This window comes from Mucor mucedo (assembly GCF_025094135.1).
Source record: "Mucor mucedo strain NRRL 3635 chromosome Unknown EV154scaffold_105, whole genome shotgun sequence".
NCBI lineage: Eukaryota > Fungi > Mucoromycota > Mucoromycetes > Mucorales > Mucoraceae > Mucor > Mucor mucedo.
Window position 1 is genome coordinate 97,194 of NW_026252389.1, and position 12,977 is coordinate 110,170.

At 37.4% G+C, this 12,977-nt stretch overlaps 3 protein-coding genes across 3 annotated transcripts; 1 reads left to right on the plus strand and 2 right to left on the minus strand.

Moving 5' to 3' along the window:
* Positions 1 to 358: 358 nt before the first annotated feature.
* Positions 359 to 2,161, minus strand: EV154DRAFT_485023 (uncharacterized protein; the record flags this gene model as incomplete). The annotated part of the gene is made up of 4 exons (XM_051598718.1): positions 359 to 424; positions 872 to 1,051; positions 1,938 to 1,986; positions 2,151 to 2,161. 4 exons carry the CDS (start codon positions 2,159 to 2,161, stop codon positions 359 to 361), a joined length of 306 nt encoding a protein of 101 aa, XP_051453906.1.
* Positions 2,162 to 3,011: 850 nt separating this feature from the next.
* Positions 3,012 to 4,188, plus strand: EV154DRAFT_567480 (uncharacterized protein; the record flags this gene model as incomplete). Its single annotated transcript, XM_051606022.1, has 2 exons — positions 3,012 to 3,417; positions 3,479 to 4,188. The coding sequence occupies 2 exons, from the start codon at positions 3,012 to 3,014 to the stop codon at positions 4,186 to 4,188; spliced, it is 1,116 nt and encodes a 371-aa protein (XP_051453907.1).
* Positions 4,189 to 9,962: 5,774 nt separating this feature from the next.
* EV154DRAFT_573874 (uncharacterized protein) lies at positions 9,963 to 11,582 on the minus strand (the record flags this gene model as incomplete). The annotated part of the gene is made up of 1 exon (XM_051606411.1): positions 9,963 to 11,582. One exon carries the CDS (start codon positions 11,580 to 11,582, stop codon positions 9,963 to 9,965), a length of 1,620 nt encoding a protein of 539 aa, XP_051453908.1.
* Positions 11,583 to 12,977: the final 1,395 nt, after the last annotated feature.

Here is a 12,977-nt window from a genome sequence, read left to right on the forward strand (position 1 = left end):
ATTGTGTTGGAAAAAATGTACTAAATGATCGAGAAAAAGTTCGTTAAGGTTAAGTCAGACAGGAAGCTAGAATAATATTGAGAGACAGATTAATGATAGTCCTGAGAATAAATTCGTCCGCGGGCAATTCATAATTATATGACTTGTTGTACAAGGTTTTACAGGGTGTTTCATAGCGGACGAGTAAAACTTAATACTATTGAAAACAAAGTTTTAAGATGATCAAGATCTAGATTAAGTCCTGGGGATAACAAACAGGTAGACAATGTTGGTACCAGTCTCACTTCTTATTTTATTTATAATCAAAAAGCACTAACCATCCGTGAAAAAACCATTACATTCTTGGAGAAATTAATTCTTAGAAATCTACCAAAGAAAAAACGCTCCACAAGAGTAAAACAGCATAAGACTCGTAAATCATCAACTAGAAACAGAAACATTAATCATTAATGATCTAACAAACACAAACAAAATTACCAATGTCTAAAAATGTTACTCAGCCAAACAAAAATTAAAATATAATTTATTAAACAAATACCAGGTTTTAACGGACTGACATTCACTCTTCTACCATCGGTCACACAAAACAAAATACTCCCTGGCACACAGCCGAAAATGTAGGCTAAAAAGAAAAAGACAATTTTTTTTTGAAAAACACCAGCCAAAATTCTGGTCAAAAATCCAAATGTTTTTTCCCTATGCAGACCTTGAGCCCAAAATCCAGGCTAGGCTGAAGGTAGTGCACATAGACGTTAAAAATATTCTATGCTGTTTTTTGTGTGCAAGGTTAGCATTAAAAAGGAGTTTGAAGGTTGTAATAGATTCAGAGGTTTCTGGATTAACCCAAACTACAATAAAAATGATATCCCACCTTTGCAAAACATATGCTAGATTGATATTTGTGTGGTAAGTCTCCTTGAAAAAGGCCTAGCCAATCTTTGAAGGCTGACTGAGCTTGAACACTTGGCAAATTGTGTAACTTTGTGCCCGGAAATGAATTCAGCAAGTTTCCAGCTTTCGAAAACTGTAAGGTATGTAGGGGTAACTCTGTCTAGATATTGCAAGCCGAAAGTTTAAAGCATCTATATGTGTTTCAGAAGTAGAGGTGGATATACTGGTGTTTTAAGCTGTCACAGAAACTGTCACAAATATGTTTGATCGAAGATTGTGAACGAACGCTTGGAAGGTTATGTACTTTTTTTTTTTAAATATGTTTAATTTTTTCTGAATTTTCTGAAAATGTGACTGAAAGTATAGCATTCCTGTCTAGATTTTAAACCAGAGTAATTTTAATATTTTTTCAAGCACTTTTGGCGTAGGGTCTAAGATATTTGTTCTTTAAACAAATATTGTGAACGAACGCTTGGAAGGTTATGTACTTTTTTTTTTTAAATGTATTCAGTTTTTTCGGAATTTTCCGAAAATGTAATTTAAATTGTACTGTCTCTGTCCAGATTTCGGACCAGAGTTATTTTAATATTTTTTCAAGCATCTTTGGGTGTGGGCCAAAGGTATAGGTCCTTTAACCAAAGATTGTGAACGAACCCTTGGCAGGTTATGTACTTTTTTTCTTTTAAATGTATTCAGTTTTTTCTGAATTTTCCGAAAATGTAATTTAAATTGTACTATCTCTGTCCAGATTTCGGACCAGAGTTATTTTAATATTTTTTCAAGCATCTTTGGCTGTGGGCCAAAGGTATAGGTCCTTTAACCAAAGATTGTGAACGAACCCTTGGCAGGTTATGTACTTTTTTTCTTTTAAATGTATTCAGTTTTTTCTGTATTTTCTGAAAATGTAATTGAAAGTATAGCATTCCTGTCCAGATTTCAGACTAGAGTTATTTTAATATTTTTTCATGCACCTGTGGCCTACAGCCTACAGCCAAATATATTGAACTTTAACCAATGATTGTGAACGAACGCTTGGCAGGTTATACACTTTTTTTTTCATTAATCGACTCGAAATTTCCTGGGCTTTCCAAAAAGCTAATAATATTTGGATGGTTAAATCTCAAAAAAGTTGTACTAATTTTCGCCTAATACCCTAACCCTAATTGTCGTTTTCCCCCTTGTCCTAGATATCTTATTGTCTTACGTACGTGATTGTCTTAGTTACCTGATTGCCTTAGTTCCCTCGAGATCTTACTTACCTCGATGTCATAGTTACATTGATGTCTTAGTTATCTGGTTACCTAACTTACATTGTTTTCTTAGGTATATTGTTGTCTTATTTATACCGTTGTCTTGGATATCTTGCCGTTTTGGTCACTTGCGTAACTTGGTTTCAGTGTCGTCTTGGCAATTAATTTTTCTCGAGTGCCATAGTGACTTGTCAGGTTTATCGTCTTGGATACGTCTTTGTTTTCCTTCTTGAATATCATAGATTATGTTAAACTGAATATTCTACAAGGTACTTCTTTTGTCGTATCCTTGTCAATTGTTATGCTAAATATCTTGTTTGCGTTATTTGATATTGTTCATAACTATGTATAACACGCAGTATCATAGTTCTTATTTGTTGCGACGTGTTTATTGTTTTTGAATTGATAATATTGTGACACTTTATTCTTTTTTACCGACTTAGCTTATAAAAAGACTAGTCTTGCGTTTAATTTATATATTAAGGGGTTTCAGTTTTAACCCGCCGGACTGTTCGACTTTTTTTTTAACGATTCGGTTAATTAATTAAGAGCCAATAAAAAGCTTGCAAAATTTTAAAGAACTGAATCCCCAAAATAATTTTTTTATTTTCATTTTTTTGAACGACTTTTTTTTTAAAAATCCGAGCGAATAGAGTTGTTCCTGAGTTTGTATATTGATTATGAGTAATAGTAAAATTAAGGGCATTGTAACTATGACACATCAGCTGTCAATGTAAGTATGACACATCAAAACTGACTGTGGTTATGACACATTAAGAGTGTTTTTTACACCAGGAAAAGTCGGTATATATAATACGTTATTACTATCAGTTGACATAACCATCGTAACCTTTTTTACTTATTAAACAAATGTCTACTTCCAACAACAACACCGAATCCCATGCCGCTTCTACTGGTGCTCCTGCAGCTATCACTTGGTATAATGACCATCATCTTACCAGAAATGAGTTGAATCCCGACGGACTTTGTTCCATTGATGTCTTGATGAATTGGCTTACAACGCCTTCCAACTTCAGTGCATGGAGAGGGGAAAGAGGATCAAAGATTACGAAGCCAACCTTGCTCACTTCCATTTTGAAGGAATTCAAAAAGTTGGGTATCACCACCCGTGATACTGCCGCAATTCGATCCAAGATCAACCGTATCATCAAGGCTTATAGAGTAGCCGAGACGTGGAGAAATCAGACAGGTCAAGGCCTCCTTAACAGTGCCTCAAACGATACGGAGCGTGCAGAACAAGAACAAACCATCTTAGGTAAACCATAATATAAAAATGCATTAACTTCGATGACTTATAAAATGAATTTAAATTTTAGCTGTTTGCAAGAAGAAGTGCAAGGAATACGAAGAGATTGCGCCCTTCTTTTTCGACACTGCTGCAAGTGAGGCTCGTCCGTTCAATGAAGATGAAGATTACGAAAATGTTGAAAACATTATGTTCAACAATAACACCAACGATGAAGACGAGCTCGCGCCAATTGAAATGGTGAGTGTTGATAATGGAGAAGCTGCTGTTTCTGACTTGGATGTACCAAGTGATGCCTCTGTTGCCACCTCTGTTGCCACCTCTGTTGCCACCTCTGTTGCCACCTCTGTTTCCCCCTCTGTTTCTCCCTCTGTTTCTCCCTCTGTTTCTCCCTCTGTTTCTCCCTCTGTTTCTCCCTCTACCACGTCTGATGGACCTACTGCCTCTGCTGATCCTAACAAAAAGAAAAGATCAGCAAGCAATTCAATTATTGATGCTGTTTTAGAGTCGAGCGAGAGAGCCAATGCCTTGTCTGAGAAGCGTGCAAGAACGCATGAACGTGAAGTTGATGCAAGAATTGCGAAGGACCTGGCTGACCAACAATGGCGCCAACGAATGGAAGAGAGGGAGGAGGCCCGCCTCATTGCCAGGGAGGAAGCTGATAGGGCTCAAAAAGCCCATGAACGTAGACAGGCTGCAATGGCAAATCTTGGTCTTCTTATTACTCATAAGTTGATAACGAAGGAGGAGTACTTCGCTGAAGTAAATAAATTGGATTAGCTATTTTTTTTTAATAAACATTTTTTTATTTCATAAATATATAGTTGCATTTCTTTTTTAATGGATTCGGATCGGTTTACGAAAGTGACATTTGATGACACATAATTAGTTGGGGGTACACAAATCAAGGCACAAGTATATATATACTAATGATCTATTTTTTTTTAGTGGTTTATTTTTTAAAACTATCGAAAAAAAAAAGAAGATGCCAGCTATTTCTGAACGTCAATTATTGATCAAAAACCTCGAGAAGATGGTCGCTTTGGATGAAATCCGTAGAAACGAAACACGAAATGACGATGACAACGACAATGACGATACCGCAACCCCAAGCGCCTCTCTAGTCGCTTTATCCGCTGTCATGTCCAATCGCTACCTATCTACCCGAAACCAGGTTCCCAAGCTCAATCTATATGCTAAGTACAGTCTATTAAGAAAGCTCGATACTGGAAGAGTACGACAAGAAATTAGAATGAGCCTGAAATCGTTCAACATTTTACACGAAATGATCCGTGAACATCGTGTATACCGTAATACTGGTGTCAAAGCTCAGACATCTTTGAAAATCCAGATGATGGTTGCACTGGAGCGATTAGGTGTCCATGGTAATGCTGGTTCTGTTGGAAAAATTGCAAGAAACGCTGGTATTTCTGGTAGGTCTTTTAAAACGATCAATATGAGCTATCATATGTAAAATATATTAACAAATACATGTAAAATAGAAGGCTCAGTCGTCACTTTTACGAAACGTTTTATCATTGCTGTAATCGGATGTCTTCAGAAAAAGTATCTCACATGGCCTGATGCTACCAAGAAGGAAGAGATCAAGCATGAAATCGAAAGAAAATACGGCTTCACGGGTTGTGTTGGATTTGTCGACGGCTCTTTGTTTCCTTTTGAGTACAGTCCTAGATGGAGTCGTCAAGATTTTTGGTGTCGCAAATCCTTTTATTCCACTTCTGCCATGATTGTCTGCGATCACAAGCGAAGAATTACGATGGTCCATACTGGCTATACTGGCAGTGCCCATGATTCCCGCGTATTGAATGGAAGTCCTCTCGTGCGCAAGGCAGAGGAGAAGTTGCCTGGTGAAGAATACGTGCTGGCTGACTCTGCGTATGCCCATACAAAGAAAGTCATTCCTGTGATCAAGAACAACAAGGGTCGCGAACTCAACCGACAAGAAAAAGCCTTCAACTATCGACATGCAAGGGCTCGTGTCAACATTGAGAATTGCATTGGAATGCTGAAAGGTCGCTTTCAAAGTTTGCGTGGAATGCGTATGCCGATCGGTGTTCGGGAGGATGTCAGCAAGGTTTCTATGTGGGTTCACACTTGCTGTATCCTTCACAACTTTTTGATAGCAGTCAATGACAAGGCGGATGAAAGCTGGATTTCTGAAGGAATGCGTAGGGAGGATGACGATGAAGACAAGTCCGTAGATGAAGAAGAGGTCAGACTTCGTCGTAAAAACACCCGTGCTTTGTTGGAAGCTGATACTCCAGAAAAAAAACGACTTGTTCTGAGAGATATATCAGATTTGTTTTACTCGAATAAATAATATTTTTGCATGATTTGTGAAACTATTTTCCTGTTTCTTCAAACTCAATCGTTAAAAAAAAAGTCGAAATAAAAGTCGAAAAAGTCAAACAACAAAATAGTTGGTCGCGTTTTTTTTTAATCATGAAAATTTTTTCGTCTTTTTGATTGGATGATTTCGAAGTCACAAAACATTAAAAAAAAAGTCGACCAGTCTGCGGGTTAAAACTGAAACCCCTTATTATAGACTATTCTGAGCATGTCTATACAGTTTCCAGAACTATATAAGTTTATTAAGACTTTTCCATAAATGTTTCTTCATAAAGTTATATGTAGAACATAATTTACCTTTCTCGTTTCTATTGACTTGTTCTCAATCTTCGCCCGTGCCTTCTCAAACATAATGGGGACTAATAGAATGTTGTGGATAAACGATTAGCCAATGTCCCATCATTTAAAGCCGGCCAAAAAAAGTTTCTTGTTGTTACTTTTTTACTTGTGTTTTATAAAGTGTTTCGTCCCATACTGTATCAATGGTGGTTTTTGTCATATTCCGCGTATTGGACATACTCTCTATCCTCATGAAAAGCCATTCGGACTATCCATCAATTTCGGTAGTGGTCATAACGAAGTTTAGCTCATTCGCGTCTTCTTAATCATTCCATATACCGTATACACTTTGTGAATATGTATGGAATATTTTCTAAATTTTGCACGAAAATATGCTGGTAGCTACAAAACGTTTTTCGGAATGTATCATTTAAGGTATACGTTTTATAAATACACTATTTCGTACTCAGTAAGCGTTCCATAAAGATTTCAGGACTACTTCATTATAATTGCAAGCTCGTTGTACTCGGTGAAATAATTCTCTGGCGTACACTATAATTATGACGAGCAACATTTGTAGTAAAGGTTTCAGAAAGAAACATATCGTCCAACAATTTCATTTTGTGACTCTTTCTTGGGTATTTCGTTTATTGCAGTTTAATCTTTACCATATTTTGTAGGAACTTGCTCTAGTATTTGTTAGAAATGTTAGAAATATCTTTATTTCTATGTTGGTATTTACTGTTTTGTATTTGACGCATGAATCTACGAGTTTACGATTTTTGCATGATTATCTTGATCATTTTTTGTGTTAGACTTTATATAATTGTTGAAATAGCTACGGTAGATTATTTCAAATGTAGTGATACTATCCCGAGGTCTTCATCATTTTTTTTAGACTCCTAAGAAATATTTTTATAACTCTAGTACAAATTTTCTTTTTCTGTATAGTTTCTTTCGGATAGATACAATATTGTCGTATTTCTTTCTGATAATTGTAGGAGAGATCCATAAGGTGGTACATTAACCGTTTCAAATTTTGTGATCATTTAAAGTGTCCTATAAAATATACTTTGCTGATATTGCCATTTTTTACTTATTCTACGTCGTAATTTTTTCAATATGGTTTTAATTCATCATCTATTGATCCTTATGCAGTGTATATTATTTCTACTGCTCGTTTAAACTATTCCATTCAATCTTTACTTCTTGTCTCTGTGCGAAAACTCTTGTCTTATCTACTTTGGCGCGTTCTTAATTAATCTTATATTTCTTTCTCAACGTTGGATTTATCTTTCTTATATCTTGTAGAGACACTCGTTAGAGACAGTCACAATAGTTCAAAAATTTATCCCAGTTATTGAAACTGTCGGAAAATAAATTTCTTATTTATTTATTCATTGGTGTAGATCGGTAATCATTATCAAAGCTATATCATCAAACATTGTGATAAGATTTTCGTATTGGGTTAAACGGTGCGCTGAATTTTTCAAAATGCCCCTAGCTGTATTCATGCTTTTAGATCTTTACAAATGTCCTTTCACACTCGTCCATCATTTTGTTAAAAAATGTTAAGTAATAGTTTCACGAATCATTAATCACCTTTTTTTCAGGGTAATTTGATTTCGCAGCTCCCTTTATAGCTTCAGATAATGTAATTCTTAGGGGCCCCGCAAAAAATCTTTACATATTACATACTTATTATCAGTAGTACATCTATGTACTGTCTGATTTTTTGGTCCCTCTTTCTTTAGTTGTTTTTACCATTAATGATAACAATTCTAGGAATTATTAAACTATTAATATGTCGTTAAAACAATTCTTTGCCATTCGACAATTATTTTTCCATTTTTGTCTTACTTGTCCTTTTTTCCAATTTCTCTTTGCTTGAAACGAAATCGTGTTTGCGTCTTTTTAAATTTTAGGATTAATTTGGAGATGTTACTTAGTCTATATATGTGCTTGCGGTCATTCAGTATGGTTTTTGAAAGTATTAATTGGTATTATAAGGTGCTCTCAAGGTAAAATTCGGAATGGTGATCGAGCCTTTTTTGGGAGTGTACCCCATTTCTTAAATTAGACAATAAAATAAAATTCAATGATCAGGTGATGACGTGACAGCTTTTCACTTTCGAATCTACTAAAGGACCAACGTGATTTATTAAATCAAAGAAAATAAAAAATAAAATATTTCCTTTTCGCTTATCTTAATTTTTTTAAACTACTTATTTAACATGAACCCAATTGACGAAACTTTCTTCGACATGATGCAAGAACAACTTTGGATGGAAGATGACGCTGAACATTTCGAAGACGAAGATCAATATTTCGATGCCTTGGTGGACGAAATTAGTGCAATGGACGAAGAGTACGATTTGGAAGAGCAAATGCTTGAACAAGAGGTAGCCATTGCCGAAGAGCGCGTTGTTGCAGACTTTGCCCGCACCCAAGGCAACCAAGATGTCTTTTCCTTGTTTGAACTTTGGATCAGGGAAACAATTTTACATGCAACCACTCTTGTCAACTATGACATTTTTTATTATATTTTTATAAGCAGCCCTTGGATGATGACCAGAGAAGTCCACAGAAGGGTTGTTAGAACCGAGCGTATGGACACGTATGAAACTTACTGGACAATCAAGCACCCTAACCTGTCAGATGATCGTAACAGCCGCCACAGTTATAGAGCCCATTATCGCGTTAACAAGAGTACCTTTGAGTGGCTCGTCAATCGTTTAAGTAGATGTTCTGCTTATCTTGGATCAATTTTGCGAGGTGGATACTCTGTGGAAGTCCAGGTTGCGTGTGTGCTTTGGAGATTTGCCAACACCCATTTTGGTTATCGCATTGCTGAAACACATCTTGGAGTAACTGCCGGATCGTTCAATAATTTCACAAACAGATTTATTGATGCCATGTTGGAGATTACTCCCGAAATTATAACGTGGCCTATCGACGACAGAGATAGAGCTTTGAACAATGCTCGTGAGTTTTCAGAACTTGGTGGACCTGATGCCACGAGACTTTCTGGTGTACTAGGTGCGATTGATGGCAAGCTGGTCGTCAGTCAAAAGCCAGCAATTAACGGAAATGCATATGTCGATAGAAAGAGCCACGCATCTATGAACTTAATGGCCATATGCGATGCCCGTACTCGGTTTATGTATGTAAAAACTGGGCATTCCGGTAAGTTCGTATGGAAGGATAAAAAATGATATAGCAGCTTACCGTTTGTTATTATATTAAGGCAGAAACCATGATGCCCGAGTGTTTACTAGCAGTGTGATCTATCATAAACTTTTGTTTGATGCGGCCAGATGGTGTCCCGCAAACACTTATATTTTGGGAGGTAAACTCATTAATCATACCATAGTGTACAAATTATTAATGATGTAACCTAGATTCGGCTTACCCTTTGCTGCCAAACCTCATTGTTCCATTTCATGGCCGACGTGAAAGCACTGCAGAAGAAAAGATTTTCAATGAAATCTTTTCTAGTTCTCGCATAAAAATAGAACATGCATTTGGTGGACTCACATCCCGGTGGAGATTCCTTTGGAAGCATTTGTATATGCTTAGTGTTGATAGAATGGCCAAAACTATCATATCTTGCTGTGATTTACACAACATTTGTATAAATCAAAATGACATTGAAGAGGCAGTGTTGGATGGAGGATTAGATTTCGAGGGTTTTGTGGAGGCAGATCGCCGAAACCAGTATGAAAACGAGGTGAATTTTGAACCCCCTCTTCCTTTTGATGGTACCAGCGCTACCATCGACGCAGCCGGGATGCGCCGTCTTAAGGCAATGTCTATCTTAAGAAGAAACAATATCATGAGGGGAACAGATAGACTTTCATAGTTTTCAAAAGGTTTTAATGAATTAAAAATTTTATTTTATTTAATTAATTATTGTTGTCAGTAGAAGATGAACCATTAAGATTGGTATCACTATCACCTCTTCGAATGGCTGCGAATCTATTCAGGATAGTCTCCATATCAGACATACGTCTACGTCTATGCTCTTCCATGTCAGCCTCTCGTCTACTTCTTACTTCTTCGAACATACGGTATCTCTCTCTGGTCTCTTGTCGCCGTCTTGCTTGCATATCTTCCAGTGCAATTTGTCGATTACGACTGATACGTTGCAACATGTTATCAACATCGAGAAGTCTTTGTTCTCGATCTTCCCTTTGTGATGCTGCCATGCGATCCATCATCTCTACACCAAGTTGGCGGGCACGTGCCATATGCTCGTCTGACAACTGACGAGCAGCTTCAATAGGATCAGTTGATGAAGACTGCTCACCAGAAGTTCGACTATTTCTCGATGTACGGGTAGATCTTGGTGGAGGTGGTGCAGAAGAAGGTGGAGGTGGAGGTGGTGCAGATGAAGGTGGAGGTGGAGGTGGTGCAGATGAAGGTGGAGGTGGAGGTTGTGCGGATGTATATGGAGGTGGAGGTGGAGGTGGTGCGGATGTATATGGAGGTGGAGGTGTGGATGAAGGTGGTGGTGGAGGTGTTGTGCCTGTCGATGTTGGTGGTGCTGCGGATGCTGATGTAGGTGTTGGTGTTGGTGTTGGTGGTTCGGTTGTTGGTGTTGAGGTTGGTACGGCTGTTGGTGTTGGTGTGGGTGTTGGTGTTGGTGCTGTTGCTGGTGTTGGTGCTGGTGCTGGTGCTGGTGCTGTTGTTGGTGGGGGAGGTGCGGATGCTGATTCAAAAAATGATGGCACTGCAGGTCCTTCGTTGTTGGTAGAATCTCTAGCAGGATATCGATCAGCAAATGCTTTCTGAATGACAAGTTGATCAACTTCTGTAGGTCCCAAGTATGTTGTTTCAGGGCCATCGGATCCAATAGCATTCATCAAATTGGCGTCGTTAAATCGTCTGTAAGATCGAATACCACTCTCTTGCATGTTGATGCTTTCGTAAATCACTTCAGATTGGATGCTGGGATCATCCTGAGTAATCTTAGCAATTTCCTCGTAGCACGGCATGTTTGGAACAGTTCCACCAACTCCGGTTTCTCTTGCTGCATTTCTTACTCTGGTAAAACGCTGCTTCATGTCTGCCCACTTTCTTTGCATGCTTGTCTCACTAAAGTTGGTCAAAAAAGCCGTGATGACATCAGTGGTAGCATTCTCAGCTAACTTTTCCTTCAGCAAAGCAGCCGAATGTACCCAGATAAGCTGCTTTAAGGCAGTATCGCTTCTTCTCAGCAAGTAGCTGTAGGTACCAGCCATAATTTCGAGGAGGATACAAATAGCTACATCAGGCCATACATTGTAGGACCGTGAAGATAATTGTTCAGGCTCATCGTCATCATCAACGTTGGCGTTACTGTCAGCTTCGATGTTGCCGTTGTCAACAGGAATGGTGTTTTGCTGAACGGTAGGATCGACAACAAACACAAAAGTGCCAGCGCGTCTGCCACGTCCACGTCTGCCTCCACGTCCATTTCCACGACCGCGTCCACGACCACGTACATTGTTGGGGGCATTGTTATTAGCTTCGGTATTGTTCATAGTAAGGTAAGTAATAAAATGTATTTGACAAATTAAAGGGAAAGAAAAATAAAAATAAAAAAACACTGGATTTAAAGAAGTTCGTTATTTTATCATTTCCTTTTCAAGTAAACTATTTTGAAAACAAGATCACTTTGATCATGTTTTTATTTGATTCCTTATATGTATATGTATTATTTTGCCCAAATTTAGCTCTACATTTCAGAGACTTTTTTCACTATTTTTGTATAAAAAATAGGCTATTTATTTTCGGTTTCCGATCTTGAGAGCACCTATAGTCATTTTCCAGATATTTTATAAAGTAATCTTTTCTCTACTTTATTCATTGATATTTTACTTAGCTCGTGTGTAATTTACATTTTTTTTTTATGATTCGAAACCTATTCCAATTTTTAAACCGTTGTTGATGTTACTGTATGCTTTGAGTTTTGCTTCTACAAGAAATGAATGAGTTACACGTACAAGTATTCCAATAATATTGCTGGCGCATTACCTAGACTGTTAAATAATGGGCCAAAACAAAAGAGACGATGCACGACGCGTTTCACTTGCTGCTTCTTCACAGGTATAATACAAAAGGTTGCTGGTGTTGTATACACGAGTCCTAAAGTCATTTTGCTTGTCTATGTAGACAGGCACACCTGATAAAAAGAGATCCCTCCTGGTCATCTTTTTTTAAAAAAAGTTAAAGAGCCGTGCAACAGTAGAATGTAGCAATAGTTCTTTTTGTTTTGCTGGAGTAAGAGAGGGATAAACCTAACCACACATGAAGCCATAGTATAGTCGATTTACATGGGTTTTGTTTATTTTTGAGTGATTGAAAAAATATTCTTCGTCAAGCTATGAACTCAATAAAGTATGGATAAGACAGCACAGAGAAAGAAGGTAGTGGTTTCTTTTCATGATATTGAAGACTACAAGCAGTGTTATTCTTTTATAGTGGTAAAAAAGGTCCTTGTAGAGTAGATGGATGAAAGAAAGAACAAGGAAATAAGAGTCCTTTTTTTTGGGTGCTATAATTATAAAAATGGCATGGGTGTTCTTTCGCAACTTTATTTTCTTGCTATGGCGATATGGCTGTAGAGAGTGTTGGTGAAAAACGTGTTCAAACGTGCCTTTTTTAAAAGTTTCTCTTTTTACCTTCACGTTTTCTTCACATCAGATTTTACACCGTGGCGCTTCAGAACTTATAATAAATGACGCAGACCTAAAAAACCCTGTCCCATCACTAGATTACTCCTTTACACATAAAGCTGTTTTCTTATACCATATCTGGCAGTACAAAGGGTGTAGATAGTTATTTTAAAGGATTCGTGAACATTTGAATAATGTGGCAGATGAAAGAAAAGAATAAAGAAAAAGAAAGAACCGGGGGGATAGATGACGTGTGCGGAG